General features: G+C 51.9%; 1 protein-coding gene across 11 annotated transcripts in view; it reads left to right on the top strand.

The window, feature by feature from the left end:
* The window catches only part of TNRC18 (trinucleotide repeat containing 18), a 102,278-nt gene that overhangs the window by 18,000 nt on the left and 58,672 nt on the right, over nt 1–25,606 (top strand). For 10 of the 11 annotated variants that reach the window (XM_053556818.1, XM_053556822.1, XM_053556812.1 and 7 more), the window contains 3 exons: nt 14,523–14,678; nt 16,979–17,104; nt 17,506–19,161. In XM_053556818.1, the coding sequence (XP_053412793.1) occupies nt 14,558–14,678; nt 16,979–17,104; nt 17,506–19,161 (1,903 nt within the window). In that variant the 5' untranslated portion in view covers nt 14,523–14,557. Of the gene's footprint in view, nt 1–12,888; nt 12,993–14,522; nt 14,679–16,978; nt 17,105–17,505; nt 19,162–25,606 lie in introns of those variants that run through there. The other variant, XM_053556817.1, reaches the window with a different exon arrangement.

The raw sequence follows: 25,606 nt of genomic DNA, 5'->3' as shown, positions 1-25,606 counted from the left end.
TGTCCCAGCTCACAGCAACCTCAAACTCTTGGGTTTAAGCGATTCTCTTGCACTACAGGTGCCCACCACAATGCCGGCTATTTTCTTGTTGCAGCTGTCATTGTCGTTTAGGTGGCCCCGGCAGGGTTCAAACCTGCCAGTCTCAGTGCATGTGGCTGGAGTAATGGAGTAACCATTGTGCTACGGGTGCTGAGCCCCCCGCCCGCCTCTTATTTTTATTATTTATTTATTTATTTTTTTGTAGAGACAGAGTCTCACTTTACTGCCCTTGGTAGAGTGCCGTGGCGTCACACAGCTCACAGCAACCTCCAGCTCTTGGGCTTACATAATGATTCTCTTGCCTCAGCCTCCCGAGCAGCTGGGACTACAGGCGCCCGCCACAACACCCGGCTATTTTTTTGTTGCAGTTTGGCCGGGGCTGGGCTTGAACCCACCACCCTTGGTATATGGGGCCGGCGCCCTACTCACTGAGCCACAGGTGCCGCCCCCGCCTCTTATTTTTAAATAGCATTCTTTTATTTCATGAATACAGTAATTCTCACCACTTGGATGATATTCATTGCTATCCTTCTCCCCGTCCCTCCCCCCCCCAGTTTTCTTCTCTCAGACTTTGTCTTTGTTTCATTTATCTTTCACTTTAAAGACTTCCAGGGTCATCTATCAATGGGTTCTTTGGTGTCTCTCAGTATTTAAGAAAGAGGCACTGAAAAGCAGATAGGGCTGGATGTCAGGGTGGGGCTTGTTGTCCATTGAGGAACTTCTTGAATGTTGTTCTCAGAACAGGGTCTTTCCTTTCTGACCTTGTAAATCTCATAGGCGAGAATCATCTAGTTTCCTGCCTCTTTAAGTTTGGCTTAAAGAGGCAGGTTTGGCTGCTCCTGTCCCAAGAGCTGAATGTGCATGTTAAGGTGGAAGGTTTGCCCTGAGATTCCTGCTTCCCTTTTGATCAGCAGTTCTCAACCTGTAGATTGTGACCCACAGGAACTGTATTAAAGGGTCGCAGCATCAAGAAGGTTGAGAACCACTGCTTTTGGTCCTCACCCCAGCCCTGAGAATCAGACCCTCAGTGGTTCCACCTTTCACTGAGGTGGAGAGCTCTAAATTCCTCTAAGTGAAATCAGCTCTCTGACCCTGAGCAAAACCTAGCATCTTGGCCTTTGCAAATTCTAGGGCCTACAGGCTCAGGGTCTCTCTTAGGAATGGTTTCTTGATCCTTTCTAAGCTTAAGTGTCAGTTTTCCCCATTTCCCCCCACTCCCCCCGCCCCTGCCAAGCACCACACCTCTTGTCTGCTGTCTTGCCTCCAAACTGTTGTGGAGGCTGTCTCTTCCATGTCTCTCTTGTTTTGTTTTCTTTCCTTTTAAAACTATATTTCTGTCATTTGAGTGAGGTTCTGGCATTTGGGAAAGGATTTCTAAAGATAAAACACTGAGCCACCTCCCCATACTATCCAGCTCACACCCCTCCTCCTGCCAGTGTGTTTGGGAGGGCTGGTTCTTTTCTTTCTGTGCCTTCCCTACTCCGGGCCTCTGGGGTTCTGCCTGAGCAGTTCCCAGAAGGCCCTCCATCTCTACCTGTGCTTCCACTTGAGGAGGTGGAGTCCTTCTCTGGGGGGAAATCAGTGAATGGGGAAATCCTTTGTAATTGCTTTAGACTAGAGAAAATCTAAAGTCCCAGGGGCAAGGCTGGGGTGGGCACATTTGCATATCACTGGCTGGGTTGAGGCCTTGACCTAATCTGTTTTGGGATTCCCTTTATTTAAATTTAAGCAAAGATTTTGAGGGCCGGACACTTGGTTGGAGCCAAAGTCCTTGCCATGGGGACCCTAAATGGGATGAGGGAGGGACTGGGGTTTAGCCCAAACCCCCAGGTGGTACAGTGGATGCTGCTGGAGAGGATGTGGGAGCTACACTATGCAGCAGTTCTCAACCTGTGGGTCGAGACCCCTTCGGACTGTATTTAAGGTTCCTGGCTTTACGAAGGTTGAGAACCCTATAGTATAGGGAATCCACTCACCTGGGGCAGGGGTGGGGACTTCCAGTGGGAGGGACAGGAGGCTAGAGGTGGTACTTGGTGGTAGGAAGAGTGAGGAGTTGGGGGCTGGTCTCCCAACTCCCTCAGACCCACCTCCAGGCCCTCCTGGTAGGGCAGACGCTGATCTGGGTTGGGGGCTCCTGTGTCCTGGTCCTGGTCAGAGCAAAGCTTGGAGGAACTTCTGCAGCCTCAGCTGCCTCTTTTCCATGCTGATGGGAGCCTGGGGAAGGTGGCAGCAGCCACAGGTCTAGTGGCCTGACCACAGTGCAGAGAAAGTACAGGGTAAGCTGCTCCCATCCGCCACCCCAGCCTCATCCTCTATCATCTGGGGAGGGTACTGCTGCCATGCAAAGGACCTGTGAGAAGCCCTGGGCACAGTGTCTAGCGGAAAGTGAGGCACAGAGAGTTGAGATGCCTGCCCAAGGTCACACAGCCTAGAAGCAAGGTGTGTGAGCTCTCTGCAGGAAAGCCAGGGCCTGGCGGGAGGCAGGATGTTGATGAGAATCTTTCTTTTTTCTTGTTTCTTGGCTCATCTTTCTTTCTTTTCTTTCTTTTTTGAGACAGAGTCTCAAGTTGTTGCCCTGGGCAGAGTCTGTGGCATCACAGCTCACAGCAACCTCAAACTCTTGGGCTTAAATGATTCCCTTGCCTCAGCCTCCTGAGCAGCTGGGACTACAGGCGCCCGCCACAACGCCTGGCTATTTTTTTGTTGCAGTTTGGCCGGGGCTGGGTTTGAACCCACCACCCTTGGTATACCCACTGAGCCACAGGCACCACCTTTACTCGCTTTATTTTTTATTTATTTATTTATTTATTTTTTTGGTAGAGACAGAGTTTCACTTTATTGCCCTCAGTAGAGTGCTGTGGCGTCACACAGCTCACAGCAACCTCCAACTCCTGGGCTTAGGCGATTCTCCTGCCTCAGCCTCCCAAGTAGCTGGGACTACAGGCGCCCGCCACAATGCTCGGCTATTTTTTTGTTGCAGTTTGGCCGGGGCTGGGTTTGAACCCGCCACCCTTGGTATATGGGGCCGCCCTACTTGCTTTATTTTTAATAAGATATGTCATTGCCAGATTTGCATGAAAATTAGTATTTGTCATGCTTGGGTTCAGTAGCAATTGGTCCCCCCTTCCTACTGCTGGAAATGTTTGGAAACTGTTCTATTGCATTTTTAAGATAAGCAGTGAAATTAGCACAGATATAAATGTGCTGCTCAGGCTGGGCGCCATGGCTCACACCTGTATTCCCAGCACTCTGGGAGGCTGAGGCAGGTGGATCATTTGAGCTAGAGCAAGACCCTGTCTCTTAAAAAAGAAAAAAAAAATAGCTGGGTATTGTGGTGGGCACCTGTAATCCCAGCTACTTGGGAGGCTGGGTCAAGAGAATCGCTTGAGGCTAAGAGTCTGAGGTTGCTGTGAGCTATGACCCCATAGCTCTCTAAGGGTGACAAAGTGAGACTCTGGCTCAAAAAAAAAAAAAAAAAAACAGTACGGCAAATCCAATGATGTTTTACAAATACGAGAGGAAGTGTTTATCCCAGCAAACAATGAATGATTCAGCATTAGATTCTTACTCAGTGGAACCTACCACATTCCAGGACTGAGGCATCTGTACCAGTTTCAATTATGTTTTCCGCCAGCTGAACTCACCTGTGTAACCAGGAAGTAGGTTAAAAAAACCAAAAACAAAAAACTACAGGCTCGGCGCCTGTGGCTTAGGCGGCTAAGGTGCCAGCCACGTATACCTGAGCTGGCGGGTTCGAATCTAGCCTGGGCCTGCCAAACAACAAAGACAGCTGCAACCAACACATATCTGGGTGTTGTGGCGGGTGCCTGTAGTCCCAGCTACTTGGGAGGCAGAGACAGGAGAATTGCTTGAGCCCAGGATTGGAGGTTGCTGTGAGCTGTGATGCCACGACACTCTACTCAGGGCGACAGCTTGAGACTCTGTCTCAAAAAAAACTAAAAAATAAAAAACCAGAAACCACATGCACTCACTCCCTGCTCTGGTCCCAAGAGTAACCCCATCTTGACCATAGAGGTTAGAGTTACTTATTCTTGAATTTCTCGTAAATGAAGCCATACCTTAGATTCTCCTTTGTGTCTGCCTTCTGTGGCTCTGTTGTGAGATCTCTTTGGCTGTTCTGTGGAGTTGCAGTTCCTTCTCCTGGGGGATGGCGTTTCCTTGTATTCCTACATTACAGTCTGTCAGCTAAGCCCCCTGTTGCTGGATGTTTGGATTGTTTGCTATCTTTTGACTATTACTGCTAGGAAGATACCTGCCCAAGGCACTGGTGGATCGGGGAGGTCCTAGGTTCTGCCAACAATTCTCATGAGTGGTTGTACTAAGTTATATTCCCTCTAGCCATGTATTAATATTTTCCATCTTTTCTTTTTGGTATATTGGTTGGTATATAGTAGTTTTGAGACAGGGTCTTACTCTGTCTCCTAGGTAAAAGTGCAGTGGTATCATCAAAGCTCACTGTAGCCTCAAGCTTCTGGGCTCAAGTGATCCTTCTCCTCAGCCTCCTGAGCAGCTGTGACCCCAGGCATGCACCAACACACCCAGCTCATTTTTCTATTTTTTATAGAGAAGGGGTCTCCTTTCTTGCTCAGGCTGGTCTCAAACTCCTGGCCTCAAGCATTTCTCCTGACTTGGTTTCCCAAAGTGCTAGGATTATAGGTGTGAGCCACTTTGCTGGGCCTTTAGTCGTTTTAATTCACATTTCCGTGGTGGTGTAAGAAACTGAGTACCTTGTTATAGATTTGCTAGCTATTTTTGTTTGTCTTTTTATTTATTTATTTTTGTAGAGACAGAGTCTCACTTTACTGCTCTCGGTAGAGTGCCGTGGCATCACACGGCTCACAGCAACCTCCAGCTCTTGGGCTTACGTGATTCTCTTGTCTCAGCCTCCCGAGCAGCTGGGACTACAGGCACCCGCCACAATGCCCGGCTATTATTTTGTTGCAGTTTGGCCGGGGCTGAGTTTGAACCCGCCACCCTCAGTATATGGGGCCGGCGCCCTGCTGACTGAGCCACAGGCGCCGCCCCTGTCTTTTTATTTTTATTTATTTATTTATTTTGCAGTTTTTGGCTGGCGCCAGGTTTGAACCTGCCACCTCTGCTATATGGGGCCAGTGCCCCACTCCTCTGAGCTACAGGTGCCACCTTTGTTTGTCTTTTTATGTTAGGAACAGGATCTTCTTCTGTCACCTAGACTGTAGTGTAGTGTTGGGATCACACCTCAAGAGGTCCTCCCAACTTGGCCTTCTAAAGTACTGGGATTCTAGCTTAGCTGCTTGGGATCCTTATATGCAGCCTTCCTTTTGCCCATTTTTACACTGAGTTGTCTGTCTTTTTCTTTTTTTTTTTGAGACAGAGTCTCACTATGTTGCCCTCAGTAGAGTACTGTGGCGTCATAGCTCACAGCAACCTCAAACTCCTGGGCTCAAGAGGTCCTCTTGTCTCAGCCTCCTGAGTAGCATCTCAGGGACAACAGGCATCTGCCACAATGCCTGGCTAGTTTTTCTATTTTTAATAGAGCATGGGTCTCACTTTGCCCAGGCTGGTCTTGGAACTTGTGAGCTCAAGCAATTCACCTGCCTTGGTCTCCTAGGGTACTAGAATTACAGGCATGAGCCACTGCAGGGCTTGCATAACCATTTTAAGGTGTGCAGTTCAGGGACATTAAGCATATTCACATTGTTTTACAACCATCACCACCATCCTTTTCATCTTTCTCAAATTGGAAAACTCTGTCCTCATTAAACACTAATTCCCCATCCCCTTTCTCTAGTCCCTGGCACCTCCCATTCTATTTTCTATCTGTATAGTTTTGACTACTCTAGGGATCTCATATAAGTGGAATCATATAGCATTTGTTGTTTTGTGCTATAATGTCCTCAAGGTTCCTCCAGGTTGCAGCGGGTGTCAGAATGTCTTTTTCTTTTCTTTTCTTTTTTTTTAAATTAATGGTTGTTATTATTTTATTTTATTATTTTTTTTGTGTGTGGTTTTTGGCCAGGGCTAGGTTTGAACCTGCCACCTCCGGCATATGGGACCGGCGCCCTACTCCTTGAGCCACAGGCACCGCCCCAGAATGTCTTTTTCTTTTGAGGCAGAGTCTCACTATGTCACCGTTGGTAGAGTGCTGTGGCATCACAGCTCACAGCAACCTCAAACTCTTGGGTTTAAGCGATTCTCTTTCCTCAGCCTCTCAAGTAGCTGGTACTACAGGCACCCACCATAGCACCCGGCTATTCTTTTGTTGCAGTTGTCTTTGTTTAGCTGGCCTGGGCCAGGTTTGAACCTGCCTGCCGCTGGGTGTATGTGCCCAGCACCCTAGCCAGTGATCTATAGGCGCCAAGCCAGAATGTCCTTTTCCAAGGCTGAATAATATTTCTTTGTCTGGGTAGACCATGTCTATTCATCTGTCCATTGCTTCCAATATACTCAACTACTGTTTGAGTCCCTCCTTTCAATTTCTATGTAATTGTTAGAGACAGCTTTTCAGTTTGCATGCACTTACATGCACATGTGTGTTGCTGGGATTTGGTTGGGACTGTGTTGAACCCGTGGTTCATTTTGGCTATGGTGAGCATCCTAGTAAGTAGATCTGGTTCCTTACTCAGGAGGGATCCCCAGGAGTGGGTCTGGCATCCTGAGTCCTGCTCATTTGTTTTCCAGATGTTGGGGATGAACTGGCTTAGTTCTCATCTACCCCACCCCACCTCCAAGGCTGGTCTCAAACTCCTGAGTTCAAGCGATCCACTCTCCTTGGTCTCCCAGAGTTCTAGGAGACCAAGGAGAGTGTCCAAGGAGAGTGTCCATTGTGTCCAAGTTCTTTGGTGACATCTTAAGGGATGCAGTTTTCGAGGGGCCAAGATGTTTTAAAATGTTAAAATTGTTCCATATTTGGTTCTGAAGGGGTGTTTGGGATTGAAAATATGTAGTCTTAAGTAGGATCACTGGAGTTCAGGAGTTCAAGGCTATAGTGAGCTATGAGTGTGCCATATTCCAGCCTGGGCAACAGAGAAAGACCTTGTCTCAAAAATAAAAGGCATCCTAACCAATTCTAATGGGTATCTCTGTTAATGTCTGAGTGGTGCAGCTGAGTAGAAAAGGGTATGTTTTCTCAACTTCCTCATTTGTAAAATGGACAAGGATTCCTCCTCTCAGAGTGACTGAGATAGGGAGACAGAAGACAGCCTCAAGGTAGAGCCCCAGGTGATGGTCTCAGGTCATTGTGACCTTGTATTAACTGAACGCCTACTGTGTGTAGCATGTGGGGCATGGGTGGGCAAACCATGTCCAAATCTTGCCCATTTTATATTTATTTATTTATTTATTTAGAGACATAGTCTCACTATGTCACCCTTGGTAGAGTGCTGTGGTGTCACAGCTCACAGCAGTTTCAAATTCTTGGGCTTAAGCCCAAGATTCTCTTGCCTCAGCCTCCCAAGTAGCTAGGACTAGAGGCGCCTGCCACAATGCTTGGTTATTTTTTTTGTTGTTGCAGTTGTTTAGCTGGCCTGGGGCGGGTTTGAACCTGCCACCCTCAGTGTATATGGCTGACGCTGTAACCACTGTACTACAGGTGCTGAGCCCCCATTTATTATTTATTTTCCTAATGAGATGAAGTCTGCTGTGTTGCCCACCTTGGTTTTGAACTCCTGGCCTCAAGCAGTCCTCCTGCCTGGCATCCCTAGTAGCTTGGACTCTGCCTGGCAGCAAACTTCCTTTTTTTTGTTTTTTTGAGACAGAGTCTTACTATGTTGCTCTCAGTAAAGTACTGTGAAGTTACAGCTCACAGCAACCTCAAACTCCTGGGCTCAAGTGGTTTTCTTGCCTCAGCCTCCTGAGTAGCTGGTACTACACACGGCCCGCCACAATGCCTGGCTATTTTTAGAGACAGGGTCTTGCTGTTGCTCAGGCTGGTCTCGAACCTATGAGCTCAGGCAGTCCACCCACCGCAGCCTCCTAGAGTGCTAGGATTATAGGTGTGAGCCGTCACACCCGGCCAAACTTCTTATTTTTGTAAATAAAGTTTTATTGGAAGAAAGCAACTCCCAATTGTTCCTTGTCTATGGCTGCTTTCCCTGAGAAAGTCAGAAGAGGCCTTTCCAAGAAAAAACTTGGACCTCTGTTTCAGGAGGTGGGACAATGAGGAATTAAGGTCTGTATATATAGCTGGAAAAATGGTGACATGCACAGAGGTGAACTTTTCAAGAAAGGGTATGGGAGAGGGGTGGGGTAGGGAAGACCTAGCTCATGTGTGAAGGAGTTAGGGTAGATACTATCCTGTATGCAAGGCCCTGAGGGGCCAGTGGGGGCTGAGGGGGGTGTTCTGCATTCCAGACCATGACTTCATCCATCCCCCTCTTGACTGTCCCCAGTAGGACTTCAGGTGCTGTTACATTTCAGCTTCTAGAGGGGTCCCCATCTATTGCAGAGATTTCACTGGCCCTTCTAGCTGGCATCACTTTTACCCTCTCTCTTAAACAGCCTTGGGGGAACTTCATGTTCTAGTCCCTAGCACACAGGAGCCTTTAGTAAGTGTGGAGGGAGGGAGCTCTACCTTCTGGTGGCCCCATGCCCCTGTGTTTCTTCTTTGTAACAGGGGATAGTGTGACTAAGCCCTTTAGACCTGCCTGAGGATTAGACTCCAGAATCCGGAAAGTTTGTTATTGCTTTTTCTGTTTTTTTGTTTTTTAAACAGAGTCTCACTATGTTGCCCTTAGTAGAGTGCTGTGACATTACAGCTCACAGCAAACTCAAACTCTTGGGCTTAAGCAATTCTCTTGCTTCCCAAGTAGGTGGGACTATAGGCTCCTACCACAACACCCGGCTATTTTTTTGTTGCAGTTGTCTTTGTTGTTTAGCTGGCCTGGGCTGGGTTCAAACCTGCCAGCCTGGGTGTATGTGGCTGGCGCCCTATCCACTGAGCTATGGGCACCATCTGCTTTTTCTGTTTTTTGTTTGTTTGTTTGAGAGAAGATTTCATTCTGTAGCCCTGCCTAGAGCGCAAGTATGTCATCACAGCTCACTGCAACCTCAGACTCCTGGGCTCAAGCTATCCTCTTATCTCAGCTTCCTTAGTAGCTGGGATACAGGCATTTAGCACCACACCTAGGTAATTTGTTCTATTTCTGGTAGAGAAGGGGTCTTGCTGTGTTGCCCAGGTTGGTCTAGAACTCTGGGCTTCAAGCAGTCCTCCATCCTTGGCCTTCCAAAGTGTTGGGATTATAGACATGAACCACTGCTCCCAGCCCGTTGTTTGTATGGTTAATGTTATTAAATATTTGTTCCAGAAGCAGAGAGTTCCAAGAAGATGCCCATGGCATCTGTGGAGGGGTGCACTTTGTTCACCTCACCTACCCTTCACAAAGACCTTGTATAACTCTTGAATTGTGAAGTGTGTGATTGGGCACATTGTGCCTTTTTTTCTGAGCCTCAGTTTCCTTCTGTCAGATGGGGCTGGTTTAGAGATTGTTGATGTGGGCACACAATGGAGCATCTGCCCCAGGCAGGGGCTCAGTGTGGAGCCGAGGTTGTTTAGGAAGGAGCCTGATGAAGTGTCTGCTCTGGGGGGCTCATCTGTTGGAGGATTTTGCTCAATTCCCACCCCCAAAACAAAATGTCTCCCTTTCCTTGCTAACTGATGGCATGGGTATGTGGCCTCTCTGTAGGGCAGGCATGGTTGGACCCCTTCTGGGGGCCCTTATTGGTTGCATGCCACCTCCTTTTCCAGGGACTAAAATTGGGGTAGAGAAGAAGGTAAAAGCAGAACCCACGCATGGATTTGGGTGTTGCTGGTGTGGCAAGTTCCTGGGCCACGGTGCTGGTGTGCAAGAGTGCCAGACTCAGTGCTGACTTGGTCCCTAGCGCTCAGTTTTTTAACGTCAGCAGGGGTGGTGAGGTTCCCTCACTCCTAGGGCTATGGGAAGGGTAAGCCAGAATCTGGGCGAGAGCCCTGGGGTGGCCTGGATAGTGAGGTGGGTCTTTGGGCCAGCCTGGTCTGGCTATGGGAGAGAGAAGCAAATTCTGAGGCAGGGAACAGAGATCATGCTTTTAATTAAAAACTTGAGGTGAAATTCACATAACACACAATTAACCATTTGAAACGTGTTAAAATTCAGTGGTATTTAGTGTATTCATAACATGCAACCACTACCTCTCTCTGATTTCAAAATAAGAATTTTTTTTTTTTTCTGTACTTTGTAGCCCTCGGTAGAGTGCCATGGTGTCACAGCTCATGGCAACCTCCAACTCTTGGGCTTAAGCAATTCTCTTGCCTCAGCCTCCCAAGTAGCTGGGACTACAGGCGCCCGCCACAACACCTGGCTATTTTTAGAGATAAGGTCTCGCCCTGGCTCAGGCTGGTTTTGAACCTGTGAGCTAAGGCAATCCACCTACCTTGGCCTCCCAAGTGCTGGGATTACAGGCATGAGCCACCGCACCCGGCTCAAAATAAGATTTTTATTGTAAGGAAGGACATTTGGGTAAAAGAAGTGATCCTGAGTGGGCTCTGACCTTAAAGGAATTGCTTAGCTTCTCATTTTGTAACTAAATAATAAGAATAAAATAATAATAGCCAACATTACCTGGCATTTACTTCATGCCAGAAGCTGTTCAAAGCATTTTACAAATAGGAACTCATTTCATCTTCACATCAACACGGAGGGGTAGATGTTACTACATAATCCATTTCACATAGCCTGGGGACATTGAGAAAATCACCTAAAGTCACAGAGCAAATGGGCATCTGGGCCAGGATTTATTTCTTTCCTCTTTCTTGGTGGCTCCTCTGTGGAGCCATTCCTTACAGGGACACTGGCACTGGCCATTCCTGTCCAATGCCCCCTCTTATTTCCAGCAGGGAAGAAAACTTTGGCTCCGACTGTTGCTAAATTAAATATCAGTTAATTAAAATTTAATAGAATAAAAAATGCAGTTCTTCAGTCTCACTGGCCATATTCCAAGTGTTCAGTAGCCACACGTGGCTGGTGGCTAGTGCATTGCCCAGCTCTGCCACAGAATGTCTGTCTGTTACTGTTGGTGCAGTGCTTCTGTCATTTATTTACCCAGTGTCCATAAGCAGTGGCGACGTTCTCCCAGGCACACCCATGTATGACTCTGGTGCTCTTGTGACCTTGGGTTTTCATTTGTCCTCTGCTCTGGGAAGAGCTAGTGTGCAATTCTGGGTGTTTCTATGCTCAGAGTGGTTAAGCCTGCATGGCGCTCTGTGCTCTTGGCAATGTTCACAGATATTATTATAAATGTTGAGTTATTATTGCTACATGGATGTGTTTTAGGTTTTGACAGTCATTGATCCTAGCTTCTAAGGCAGTGGTTCTCAACCTTCCTAATGCTGCGGCCCTTTAATACAGTTCCTGTGGGTGGTGACCCACAGGTTGAGAACTGCTGTTCTAAGGTATCAAGAGAGATAATTGGAGGAGTGAGCAGATAGCATGGAGGTCTTCTGTCACCAGGGGGAGGCCTGATTTAGGGGGCCAGGCCTTGAGCCCAGCCCAAGATGGAAAGGAGGGAAGGAGACCCCTACTTCAGGTTGGGCTTGAGGGATTCCAGCAAAGTCTTCTGGAGGCGCTGCTGAGCCAGGGCCTGACTGTCACTGCCCCCAGAGCCTTGAGGGGCCTAGAGTGAGCAGTGGGTAGGAGGACATTCGAGAGAGATTGGTGACATGGGGTGGGGTTCAGCTACCTGTCTGCATCCCTACCTGTACCCCAAGTGGGCCAAGTAGGACAGTCTGGGGTATCCTGAGCTGCCTTATGACTTGAAAGTCCCTCTTATAGATCAGGGGCTGTATCTATCCACCTTGGCCCTGTGAGCCTGGAAGTGACACTCATGCAAGTAAGAAAGTCAAAAATGGAGTGGCTGCAGGGTGCCAGGTCCTGGGCACTGGGTTGTGGCAGACAGCAAGACAGACAAAGTCCCTGCCCTCAGGGAGGGAATATCCCTTCTGTGGGGGGTGGACAGGCATTAGATGCATGGCCACGCTGACAGTGACAGACTTGTTTCTAAGTTGTAATAGGTGGTTCTGGAGTCACTGGGGTCTGCTTGTGTTGCATGGTTATTGGGGGGCTTCTTTAGGGCCAAGGAGGGGCTGGAGGTGGGGCTGAGCCAGGACAGGTTCTGTAGGCTGGGACTGGTGCCTGAAGGTTCCAGAAGGAGGGGTGGTAACAGCAGGGACCCACAGGGCATGCTTCCCACTGGCTTTTTTTTTTTTTTTTTGAGACAGAGTTGCACTATATCACTCACAGTAGAGGGCTGTGGCTCACAGCTCATACCAACCTCTAACTCTTGGGCATAGCCTCAGCCTCCCAAGTAGCTGGGACTATAGGTGCCTACCATAATGCCTGGCTATTTTTTGTTGTTGTAGTTGTCATTGTTGTTTCGCAGGTCCCAGCCAGGTTCAAACCTGCCAGCCCTGCTGTATATGGCTGGTGCCCTAACCACTGAGCTACAGGCACCAAGCCCCCACTGGCCTTTGAGAGTGATATGGTGTGTGTGTGTGGGGGGTTCCTTATAGTTGGAGGGACCAATTGTCCATTTGACAGAGTTGCAAACTTGGGCCTGAGAGCAGCACTGACAGCCCAGGTCTGGGGTTCTGGGGCCCCCTCTGGCCCATAGTGGGCAGGAGCCGTTGGCTGGCATCCGGCTGGGGCTTGGGTGCCGCTAGGCAGGTTTCACAAGCCCGGGCAGGGCAGGCCTGGGCCATGGGGCTTCTGTGCGGCCTGGGCAGGAAGAGCTGGCGGCTGATGTAAGCCCTTGCGCAAACCTCTGGTTGCCGGCTTCCGGAGCCTTCCCCCCACCCGCTACACCAAGGAGGAAGCCTGGCTTAGCAGGGCCGAGAGGCCTTGCTGCTCTAGCTTGGGCCGCATGGATGGACTGACCGGCCACCATGGCTCTGGGTCCCGAGGGCTTGGCCCTGGAATCTGGTGAGGGGGCTGGGGCTTGAATGCACAGGGTGGCGGGGGTGGGGTGGGGTGGAAGACGTGAGCAGTAGAGATGGGGCATGTGGCCAACAGGCATCTGTCCCCTACTTCTCTGTCTATTGCTGTCCCTGCTCTGAGGGACTGAGGTGGAGGAGCTGCCTCTTGGCCTCGGTTTTCTCACGTGTACCCCAAGGGGGCTGGGATGGCCGTTGTGAGAGCCTGTGCTCTGGGAGGTGGTTAATGAGTACCTGCTGTATGTAGCCCTGTGTGAGGGGAGGACCAGAGGTTAAGTTAGGGTCTGTAAGCCCCCTGTAGGGCTACCTGTCTTTGTCACCCACACAGTCCCCTCCTTCTCTGTGCCATCTGCAAACAATGACTTGGAGAGGGTTATTCGAGGGCACACACAGATGCCCTTGGCTGGAGGCTGGAGTTGGCAGTTGGGGGGGTGATGTGCTTGGTGACCCTGTGCCCAGCTCTGTGTTCAGGCTGTGCTGACATTTCCTTGGGTTGTTGTTGGCAGGATCTGAAGTTGCCTGCTAAGTGCCTGGTGTCTGGTAGCTTTTCGTGAATGGGTGCTGCTGCTATTTGTTATTTATTTTTATCATTCCTATTGTTGTCGTGGTTAAACATGTGTTTCCCTCTTTACTGCAGTTCTCAAAGGGAGGCATTGTTACCCCATTTCCCTGATGACTTGACCGAGGTCATCAGGGAATCCCCTGGCCGTATAGCTGGCAGCCTTTCTCTGTCTTGTGCCCTCAGGCCTGGGACATTGGGGCTTGTGGGGAAGAATCTGGGGGTACAGCCTGGAGGTGTCTGGCTGAATGGGGTGGGGCAGGGTGGCTGTGGTTTCTATAGAGCCCCAGTGCCCCAAGTGTGGGGTACTCTCTCTGGGGGATGGTCCTATGCAGGGCTCCCTTGCTTGCTGTTCCATTCGTTCAGTGATTCATCTCCTAACACACTGTAGCTCATGGGCCGGTGGGCTCTGGGACACCCTGCCAAGGTACATTCTGAGTCACCGCTTGCTGGCTATGTGACTGGGTGCTTTCTACTTCTGAGCCTCAGCTTCCTTGTCTGTTAAATGGTCATAGGGTTGCTGTGGGGAGTCATCCTCTCCCTGTAGGTGGTCTGCCCTGGTCCAAGAGCTCTGCAGAACTCAGAACCTGAGCCTTGGGGGGGGAGGGGTTTCCTACTCCTCTACCAGCTTAAGGTGTATGTCTGCAAATGAAGAGAACAGTGCCCTCTTGGATCTGGGCTCGGTGCATAACAGGGATGGTAAAGCCCTCCTGAGAGGGTGCTGGGTGCCCCAGGCAGGAGCACCTGTAGTGGGCTTCCTTCTGGCTGTCTCCTGGGTCTCGCGGTTTTCTCAAGCCCTGTGAATCTGTTGCTTGAGGCCTATGTTGTGGCCCATCATGGGATGGGGGAGGTCTCCTTGTTTTCCCAGCCAGTGTCAGCTCTACAGTGTGGGGTCTTGGGGTGGTGGGCCAGGGTGGTGGTGGCCTGGTTGGCTGACTGACGGCCCCCTTCTCTCTGCAGGCGAGGCCTTCTTGGGCAGCTTTGTGGCCAGCGGGATGGGGCCTTCCGCCTCATCCCATGGGAGCCCGGTGTCCCTGCCCTCTGACCTCTCCTTCCGCTCCCCTACCCCCAGCAACCTGCCCATGGTGCAGCTGTGGGCTGCCCATGCCCATGAAGGTAAGCAGCGTGCCAGGTGGGCGGGCTGAGGGCTGCTGGGCCACTGTCCCCGCCACTCTGGCGATCCATGTCCCCAGCACTTCTCAAGTCTGCCCACTCCCCTCCACCTTCAGGATCACTCCCTCATTGGATCTGGTGGGGCCCAGCCTTGGACACCCAGCCTCACTGCTCTTCCTCAAAAATTCTGTGCATCCTCTTGTTGCTGTCATAGGGGATTTGCAGCTGAGCTGTTCTCTCTGCCTGCAGCCCCTCACCCCACCCCACCTCACCGGCTACCTTGGGTTCCTCCTTAGAACCTAGCACAAACACTCTCACCCCACCCCATTCCACCACTAACTTGTGACAACAGATTATTTGTGTGATTATTTGTGAACCCTAAGGGCAGGGCCTGGTTTATTCTGCCCAGTGGTGGCTCCTTGGTGCACAGTAGGCACCTTCATAACTATAGGCACAGTGGAGTGCCGGGCCACTGGGCTCTCTTGTTGCAACTCTGCAGTGATGACCCTGGATATGGGGGTGCAGCCTGGCTTCCTATGGGTCCTGAGCACATTCTCACCTCCCTAGAGCCTCACTTTCCTCTTTGTCCATGAAGAGACAGGCCTAGGGAACCCCGAGTGCCTCCTATACTTCTGGCTCTGACAGGAACCTGGCACTAGTCGCTCCTCCCTCTTGCTGGGTATCCCTCCTCCCCCTGGGTCCTGGAAGATTGTAGCTTGGGAGTATTCACGGCTTCCCCACTTCCTCCTGTGGGTCTCAGTCTACTGAGTATCTGCTGTCACCTTGAATCCTTCAGGGTAAGGCTGTGGATGGTTACATTTAGCACAGAAGCAAATAATCAGAGATTCCCCCAGCCACAGGAACCCTTCCAGTTCTCACAGCATTGCACTCCTTGTACAGGTGGGACTACCAAGGCTGCTCCTTCCAGGCCCCCTGGGGAAGGCATCGGAATCCAGGAATCAGGGTGTGCACCCTGCACAGAAGAGGCTATTCTGCCCAGGCCTGGGATGGTGCCTGGCTTTTCTCAGCTGGGGTCCCGCCTGGTTCCCACCTTAGCCAGCCTGGGTGGGCACTGCAGGGGATGGAAGAACTGAAGCTGCTTCTGATGCCACCAGCTTATTCCTCCCTTTTCTCTTTTGCCAGCAAATACAGGTGGATAATGACAGCAAACATGTACACTGCTTTCTGTCCAGGCACCGCGTGCTGAGCTCACTTTACCCTCAGAGCCAGCCCTGTGGTAGAGGCTATTCGGCCCATTTTGTAGATGAGAAAGTAGAGGGACCCGATGTCTGCACCAGAGCACTGTTTCAATGAGCAAATGAGGAAGTGTGTGTCAGTTGGTCCTTTGGTTTTGTGATTGTTGTTAATGGCATCAGGTGGTGCTGGGGGTAAAGGCACTGTCCCAGTGGGCCAGAGACATGTTCTGTGTCCTTGGGTTCAGAGGGAGTGACTGGGGGCACAGGGTATATAGGTCCTGCAGGCATCTCTGATGGGCCTGAGGTCCTGTAGGATCTTGGGCTTAAGCAGAGTATCAGGGCCCTTGCTCACAGCCTCGCCTTCTGGACCCTGTTCTGGTTCAAATGGCATCTTGGGCCTCTGTTCTGTGTGTGACTTGGCTGCTTCTCTCTCTCCCTTTCCAATCTTTGTCCTGCAAGGTCTTGATTCTGGGGATTGCTAGTGGGGGGGCCTTCAGGAGGCTGGGAGGATCCTTGGTGAAAGAAATTCCTTTCTGGCAGCCGGTGATGCTGGGTCCATTGAGGTTCAGAAAAGGCAAGTGACCAGCCCAGGCTCACACAGCAGAGGAGGGACCCATTTTGGACTGAGGTTAACTGTCCTGACTGAAGGGTCTGATTATCTTTGTTCAAAGCCAGGTTTCTCTGCTATATGACCTTGGGCAAGTGGTCTTGTTTGAGCCTTAGTTTTCCTATCTGTAAAATGAGGATATTACACATTTGCCTCCTAGGTTGTTTCTGAGATTTAAATAAGTGTAATAGTGGCAAAGCAATTGACAATGTTTGGGGAGCTACCACCATCTCCTCCTAGCTGGAAGATCCAACTGATCTCTTTCTTTAGGCATTTGAAACCTCAAGGTCCTGAGAGCATCCTGGGCCTGGAGGGAGGCCCAAAGTCACAGGTTTGGGAGGGGCAAGCATTGCCTAGGGGTAACTGGTGTGAAACCTCTGGACTTCATGCACCAAGGGCTGACTGCTAATATAGTTTATCTCTAAGAGTAGGAAAATGCTGAAGGAGACTCCTGGGAGGTATGAAGTAGTCCAGTCCAGCTTTTTTCTTTTCTCTTCCAGGCTTCTCCCATCTGCCTAGTGGGCTGTGCCCACCTTACCTCCACCTGAGCCACCTGGAGCCGCCCAGCAGCGGGAGCCCCCTCCTCAGCCAGTTGGGCCAGCCCAGCATTTTTGACACCCAAAAAGGTCAGAGGACAGGAGTGGTGAGACCATGGAGCTGGGAGGGGGTGGCACGGGGACCTTCCCAGGGGCTATTCCAGGGCTCTTACCACTGTCCCAGGTAGCTTCCAGCTCTGTCCAGATGCCTTTTTGAGACCCTAGCCCTAGCCTTGGGACCCTTTTCCTTGTCCTCACAGACCCTCCTGGCAGCTCTTAAAAACAGTCCCTCACCTCCTTTACAGATGAAGAAACTGAGTCTCAGGAAGGTTAGTAGGTGGCCACCGCAGATTTAAACTTGACTCCAGCCATTTCCAGAGCCTGCCCTCTCAGGGACTGTGTTCATGACTCTCCTTGTCCCTGCCATGGGACCCCTTCACCTTGGCAGGAGTGGGAGATGGCCCTGGGTCACTGTTATGCTCTTTCCACAGACGGCTTCTATCTGCCCGCCCCAGGGGCTGCGGGTACCCTGCACTCTCACACGCCCTCAGCCAGGACTCCCAGTGGACACTCCTCAGGTGCCCCAGCCAAAGGCTCTTCACGGGAAGGTCCCGCCAAGGAGCGGGCGGGCCGGGTCGGCGGGGAGCCTCCCATTCTGTTCGGCAAGAAGGACCCGCGTGCCCGCGAGGAGGCAGCAGGGTCACGCGGCGTCGTGGACCTGACCCAGGAAGCACGGTCTGAGGGCCGCCAGGACCGAGGGCACCCACGCCTGGCCGAGCGCCTGTCGCCCTTCCTAACTGAACCTAAGGGCAAGAGCGCACTGCAGCCATCAGTGCTGAGCATGTGCAATGGAACAGGGGACACGGGGCTGCCGGCGCTGGTGGCTGACGTGGGCCGCAGTGGCGCCAAGGAGGCCGTCCGGCAGGAAGAGAGTGCACGGCTGCTGCGGCGCACAGAGGCCCTGCTTCCTGGGTCACGGCCCTGCGCCTCGCCGCTGCCCCCACCACCACCCAAGGGGCCGCCTGCTCCGCCTGCGTCCGCGCCTGCACCTGCCGGCATCTACACCGTCTTCCGCGAGCCAGGACGGGAGCACCGTGTGGTGGCGCCCACCTTTGTGCCTTCCGTGGAAACCTTTGACGAGCGGCCAGGGCCCATCCAGCTTGCTTCGCAAGCACGTGATGCCAGAGCCCGAGAGCGGGAGGCAGGAAGGCCCGGGGTCCTACAGGCCCCGCCTGGCTCCCCGCGGCCGCCTGACCGGCCCGAAGGCCTGCGCGAGAAGAACTCAGTCATCCGCTCCCTGAAGCGGCCTCCTCCCGCTGATCTCCCACCAGTGCGGGCCGCCCGCGCCTCTCCCGACGCCCGGGCCTACTTGCCCGCTAAGGAACTGCTCAAGCCGGAGGCGGAGCCGCGTCCCTGTGAACGTGTGCCTCGTGGCCCAACCGGCTCCTCCGGCTCCGCGGCCCAGCAGGCAGCCAAGCTCTTCGGCCTGGAGCCCGGGCGGCCACCTCCGCCCTCAGGCCCTGAGCACAAGTGGAAGCCTTTTGAGCTCGGGAACTTTGCCACCACGCAGATGGCTGTTCTGGCTGCGCAGCACCACCATGCCAGCCGCGCTGAGGAGGAGGCTGTGGCCGCCTCCAAGAAGGCCTACCTGGACCCTGGGGGCACGCTGCCACGTTCTGCGGCCTCCTGCGGCAGGCCCGGTGCCGATATGCACCCAGCGACTCACGGACCTGGAGAGGCCTCAGCCATGCAGAGCCTCATCAAGTACAGCGGCAGCTTCGCCCGGGAGGCGGTTGCTGTGCGCCCCGGTGGCTGCGGCAAGAAGAGTCCATTTGGAGGCCTGGGCACCATGAAACCTGAGCCGGTCCCCACTACTGCGGGTGTCCCTCGCGCCCAGGCCCGACTGCCGCACCCTGGAGTCCCTGCAACAAGCGGGGGCCGGCAGATGAAGCGGGACCCGGAGAGACCTGAGAGTGCCAAGGCCTTCGGGCGGGAGGGCTCTGGTGCCCAGGGTGAGGCAGAAGTTCGACACCCGCCAGTGGGCATTGCAGTGGCTGTTGCCCGGCAGAAAGACAGTGGTGGCAGTGGCCGGCTGGGGCCTGGGCTGGCGGACCAGGAACGCTCTCTGTCGCTGAGCAACGTTAAAGGTAGGTCCAGGCCCTACTTCCTCACCCTCCCACATCCACTCTCCATTTCTCCCTGATTCCTGTCCTCCTTCCTCCGCACTGTCACCTCTCCCTTCATTCTGAGTGCCACTGGTCCTTTATCTCACTTTGGGGCTACAGCTGCTGTTGAAAGTTTATTGCTGCTTCTATTATGCACATAGAAAAATGTGGAAAAGGCAGGAAAGGAAAATTAAGAAAAAAAGACCATTATTTTTTCCCAATAACCCTGAACACTTTTGCATCTTCGCCTGAATTCATTTTCCTGTGCAATTTGTTTCTACCTGCAGAGATCCTAGTGCATGTAACATCTTGGGCTTTTGCTGGTTCACTACTACAATGTGGGTCGTTTTCCCTGGTTATATTGTAGACTCTTTATAAGTATCATTTTCTTTATGGCCTTTAATATTCTGTTGAGAGCATATACCATAGTTGAGTTCTGTGTTCCCTTGGTGGGTATTTCAGTGTTTCCCCTGAAGTTTTGTGTTCAGAATGTTGCATTGAATATTTTTGTGCATTGCGCCTTTGTGATAATTTGAGTCATTTTCTAAGAATAGAGATTCTTGGGAATAGACACACATTAAGCTTTCAATCCCAAATTGTTCAGGGAGGTGACTGTTGCCTTACCTATTTTGGTGTCCCCAGTACCAAGTCAGTGTGGGACTGGTGCATAGTAGGTTTGACAAATGAGTGGCTGCATGAGTGCTGGAAGGGTCCTGACATTCAGTTCCTAAGTGCCTTCTTAGGCAGTTAGACATGTAAAGTGCCTGTTAGTGGTCTGTGCATCTTATGTTTTACTTTAGATTCATCAGAATTTTGTTTCAATATTAAAAAAAGTCATTGCTAATTTAGGTAGGAAAGAATGATACATTTCTTTTAGTTACTGGTGAGATTTGAATATTTTTCCAGAATGATTACTTGGTTGCATTTTCTCGTGTCTCTTGTACAGTTCACTGTTGAGATGCCTCCTGGGATTTTGGAGAGTTGATACTTAGGGTGTGTTTGTTGGAGCTCCTTGCCTGGTCTGGGGACTGAGGCCATGTTTAGTGCATCTGGTGAGGACCAGGGAATGCCACATCCAGCTGCTCCTTGCCTCTGGGACCTCTCAACAGTCAGTTTCCACCCTGTGCCCCACAATTATCTGCTGTAAGCTCCCACTTGGCCCTCTGTCTGGGTCTATTACTGTGGCACCCACAAAGCCCCCCTCTCTGCATCTCCCAGACTTTACCCCATAGGCTGGGTTCCCACTACCCCTTGGACTGGCCCCTCATGCCTCCCTGGGTTTCATCCTTGGTCCACAGTGAGCAACACTGCTGGCTCCTGTCACAGCTTGGTCCAGCTGTTCTCCCAGATGAGCCCAGGAAGGCACAGGCTGCTGTACTAATATGTGTGCACTTTGTGGGGCTATACAGCACCATCTGAATGCCCCTCTCTGTTGTCCCGTGTTGCCCTCAGGATAGGGGCCTGGGCCTCAGTCACTCTAGATGGCATCTCCTAGTAATGTTTTCATACCAACCCATTGTCCCAGACAGTCTGGGGGTATCTGGTGCCACACCTTCCTTCTACCTGCAGCACTCTACCCACTCCTACACACCAAGTCTCCTCATCCCAGGGCCCAGCATCACCTGCTCTTTGAGCCATCTTTGACATGAGCTGTCTCCAGCTAAGTTCCAGGTGTCATTTCATCTTTCGAGCAGACTAGGAGTCTTGGGATTTTGAATCAGGAAGTGGGGCTCGCTCTGGTTTTAGAATTATCTTCATCCAGCATAGCTGGCTCAGGGTAAGTGATGCTTAGGGAATGTTTGGAGCCAGAGAAGCCCTGCCCTCTGACCCTTCTACCCTGGGATAGAAGACATGGGCAGTCCTTAGATTATAGGTGGCTGGTTTGGTGGTGACAAACCCTCTTGCTCAGGGATTTGGGGCTGTGGGTCCCCCTGGGAAGCAGACCTCTTCAAGCCCTTTCTCTGGGAGGATGCTCCTGTGACATGATGGCACATTTTGGGGGTTCCCAAAGCCCATCTAGAGCCTAGAATATTTGGCTTGTGCCTGAGGGACCTCTGCCCAGGAAGCCATGAATGAATATGTATGTTTGTATATATGTATAAAAGAGAGAAAGAACAGGTGTGAGCCACTGCGCCCAGCCTTCTGCCCTTCAGGAGGGATTAGGCTGTGTTCAAGAGAACATGAGAAAAAGGCAGAGAGGGTGGGGTAGAAGTTTTTTTTTTTTTTGTAGAGACAGAGTCTCACTTTCTGGCCCTCGGTAGAGTGCCGTGGCCTCACACAGCTCACAGCAACCTCCAACTCCTGGGCTTAAGCGATTCTCTTGCCTCAGCCTCCCGAGTAGCTGGGACTACAGGCACCCACCACAATGCCCGGCTATTTTTTGGTTGTAGTTTTGGCCGGGGCCGGGTTCGAACCCGCCACCCTCGGCATATGGGGCCAGTGCCCCACCGACTGAGCCACAGGCGCCGCCTGGGGTAGAAGTTTGAAATGAGATGTTCAGGGGTTTGTCTGAAGCTGCCTTTCTCTGTTGGTGCTAAGGGTTGTGGAGTAGGCGTCTAGATTCTTTTTTATCCTTTAAAAGACCCTGTAATGGCTTGGTGCCGGTAGCACAGTGGTATGGCACCAGTCATATACACTGAGGGTGGCGGGTTCGAACCCGGCCCAGGCCAGCTAAACAACAATGACAACTGCAACAAAAAATAGTCGGGTGTTGTAGCCGGCACCTGTAATCCCAGCTACTTGGGAGGCTAAGGCAAGAGAATCGCTTAAGCCCAAGAGTTTGAGGTTGCTGTGAGCTGTGACACCACAGCACTCTACCGAGGGTGACATAGTGAGAGTCTGTCTCAAAAAAACCAAAACAAAACAAAAAAACCCCTATAAGAAGTGGTGGCTTTTTTCCAGGCAGCCTAGCCTCTCCTGAGGGAAAGAAGGCTGGGCTCAGTGCCTCACAACACCTGTAATCCTAGCACTCTGGAGGCTAATGCAGGAGAATCCCTTGAGCTCAGGAGTTGGAGACAAGCCTGGACAAAAGCAAGACCCCTGTCTCTACTAAAAATAGAAAGGTGGGCATTATGGCAGGTGCCTATAGTTCCAGCTACTCTGGAGGCTTATGGAGGAGGATCACTGAACCCAGGAATTTGAGGTTGCTGTGAGTTAGGCTGATGCCATTACACTTTAGTATAGACAACAGAGTGAGACTCTGTTTAAAAAAAAACAAAAGGCTCTTGGGGAGGAGCTAGAGGCTCTGGGACAAGCCATCCGGCCCACTGGTCAGCTAATTAGATGGTTGTCAACCCTGGTCTCCTGGGGTATTGGTCCAGCTTCTTTCTTTTTGGAGTGAGCCTTCTGCCTCTGTCAATAGGTTCAGATCCTGGCTCTGCCCCTTGCAGATGTGTGACCTTGACTGAGAGCCTTGGAGCCTTTTGGGCCCTGGGTCATCTCATTTGCTTGATGCCAAGTGGGCTGGCAGGCACACTTTAGGTGCTTTCATTTATCTGCTCACATTCAGGCTTCTGGCAGTGTCTGCAAGCCCCAGGTCCTGCTTCCTAAGATAGTCATGCAGGATCCAGGTCTGGCCTCAGAGAATCTTGGACTCTGAGATGGACTAAGGCAGGCATCACCTACACTTGTGAACCCCACGACGTTGGTTCCCTGTGCCCGAGAAGCCCAGCAGATAAGAGCAATTATTGCCATTTAGCTAGTGGCTCCCACATGCCAGCAGCCCCAGAAGGACTGGCTTTTGTTGCCTAGGTCCCTGCAGAGGGAGACTGCTACTTTTCCTATTCACAGAGGGGAAGACTGAGGCCTGTAGAGGCAAGGTAGGGCTGAGCAGGAACCCTGAGCTGAAGCCCATCTCTTCTTTCCACCTCCCTTGTGCCTGTGACGTCTGTGGCAGAGTTAGGCTGGGATCAGCTCTGAGTGGAAGGGTTGAGAGGGTGTACTCATGGCCTGGGGCCAGCTGGGTAGGGCAGAGCCAGGTATAATCTGTATGTTGATGATGCGTCAGCTTGCGTCTGGGCAGCTGCATCTAGTGGGCTAATCAGATGGAGTCCTGAAGGGGGTTGCCATGGGAACAGGGCCTCAGCCTGAGCCTTGGGCACTTAGTGGCCATGATGTGCAGGATGTGACGCATGAAGGGGCAGTGGTTGCCAGTGACCAGTGTGGGGGAGGCTTTTGCCGAGGGACTCTATTGCCCCTGTGGGTCCTGGCATGGGGCTGAGCTGCTGGACAGGCCTGCAATGGGGATGTCAAGGATATTGCTGGAAAGGGCCCCGTGCTACCAATGCCTACCCTGTACCGCTGGCTCTCTGCATGGGGCCACGAACCTCTGTCAGGAAGACGCACCCTAAGCCCAGCTATGATGCTTCCTTGTTAGCCTTGTGACCTGGGCATATTTCTATCTCCCTGAGCCTCAGTTTCTCCTCTAGGGACCTGCCTTCAGGTTGAAGGTGTTGAATGAGCTCCTGTGGGTGAAGGACCTGGGGCCTTGTTGGCACAGAGGCAGCTTTTAAGTGCCAGCTTCTGTGTCCATAGTTGTTGCTCAGGGGCTGGCTTGGGGTCTTTGTGTCTCTGGGACCTCTGTCCTGCACACCTCAGAGGAGCTGCTCCCCTTGCTGGGTTGAGAGCTCCTAGGGGAGCACTGGGTGTGTTTACCTGATCCCCACATGGAAGCTCAGCACAGAAGGGAGGTGAACACTTGTTCACTTGTTCTCAGGTGGCCAGAGGAATCTTTAAAGTTTCTGCAGATCATTCTGAGACCTTGCCCAGAGCTCCCTCTGGCTTCCCCTCTCCCCTTAAAAAAATCTACACATGCCATATGACCTCATTTCCAGAGCTTTCTTTGGCCTGCTCTCTGCAGCCATCATGGCCTCCTGCCATGGGAAGAGGGCCTTGGCCTGAGCCTTGGGCACTTAATGGCCATGATGTGCAGGATGTGATGTATGATGGCGCAGTTGCTGCTAGTGACCAGAGTGGGGGAGACTTTCACCAAGGGACTGCTCCTTAGCACTCCCCTGCCTCAGGACCTTTGCACGTGCCATTCCCTCTGTGCAGCTCACTCTTCATCTAGAGTCCATTCATTCACCTGTCCACTGTGCGTATTGAGTACCTACTTTTTACCAGGCATCGAGCAGGAGGCAGGTGGATAGTTATGATGGGGTTGTATGAACCAGAGTAGTACACAGTTTGATGGAGGAGACAGACAGTGAACAGTTAGTGAGCAGAGAGCTACACGTTGTGGTCAGTGCTATCAGAGAGATAAACAGAGTAGTGTGACAGAGGACAGATGGTCAGGGAAGGCTTCCTGGAGCAAATAGCATTTGAAGCTGAATTCTGATGGGGGAGGTTGAGTAGCCCAGGAGAAGGGCATTTTGGGTGGCCCTAATGCAGGGAATGGAGGGATGAGTGTGACTGGCATACACAGAGGCTGAGAGCATACTCGAGGCCAGCTTGGCTCTGTGGGGTGACAGGTGGGAGTAGGGATTATAGGGGACAGGGCACCACAGAATGAGGAGGGTTGAGCTGGAGCCCAGCCGAGTGCAGGGATAAGGTATGGAGGGCATGTTAAGTTTCTTCAAAAGACCAACTGAACTTGCCTGGAGTAGCCTGGGGCTCTGACCTTAGTGGACATGGGGAGAACAGGTGCCCTGAGATGGGCCAGCCAGCAGCCAAGTTTCTGGTGCAGATGGCATCAGGGATGGGAAGCTCCTGGGACCATGGGGCACTGGGAGCACCATGCTCAAAGCCCAGTCTAGCCTGCAGGAGGGCCCAGTGGGCATGAGGGTGGTACCTCAGGTGGCTGAACCCTGGGGATTCAGCCAGGCAGACGTCTCCTGTGGGACAAGGAAGCTTGAGCACATACCCTGATGTTTTAGCACGGTGGTGGGACTTGCTGGGTGGACCTCTGTGCCTTAGCCCTTCCTGATACCCATTGCTGCCCTTCTGGGCCTCAATTTCTCCCTGGGGTACACCTTTCATAGTCCTGTTGAAGGATGTGGGGTGGGCTCAAGCTCTGCTTTGATAGGGGTTGATGTGGGTGGCCAGGGGTCTGGCTGGGCCTCCCCCAAATGCCTGTGTGACCTTGAGTTGGCTCAGCTAAGGTATCTGCTCAGTGCCTCTGTCAATGATGGCCTACAGGACCTAACTTTGCAGGTGGCCAGGGATGTGCCTCGCCCTAGATTTGCCTGTGGGGGCTTCAGGTGGGGAAGATGGAGAGTCATGGAGACAGATGGGCTTCCTCACTGTTGGGAACCCTCCTTGCTGCTTCAGGTACACTGAGATGCCCATTTGTCCTCAATCCACCTCTGAGGCCCATGTTCAGCTGCCTCTGTCAGTATGGGCCACCCCTGTGTTGGGCTTCCTGGCAATTCACTGGCACACTTGGCTCTTTGGGGATCTGGGCAGATGCTACCCTCCTGAAGGGAAAGGG

The sequence above is a fragment of the Nycticebus coucang genome, chromosome 12 (assembly GCF_027406575.1).
Source record: "Nycticebus coucang isolate mNycCou1 chromosome 12, mNycCou1.pri, whole genome shotgun sequence".
Taxonomy (NCBI): Eukaryota; Metazoa; Chordata; class Mammalia; order Primates; family Lorisidae; genus Nycticebus; species Nycticebus coucang.
The sequence above is the reverse complement of the archived record's forward strand: the minus strand, read 5'-3'. Positions and strand labels throughout refer to the sequence as shown.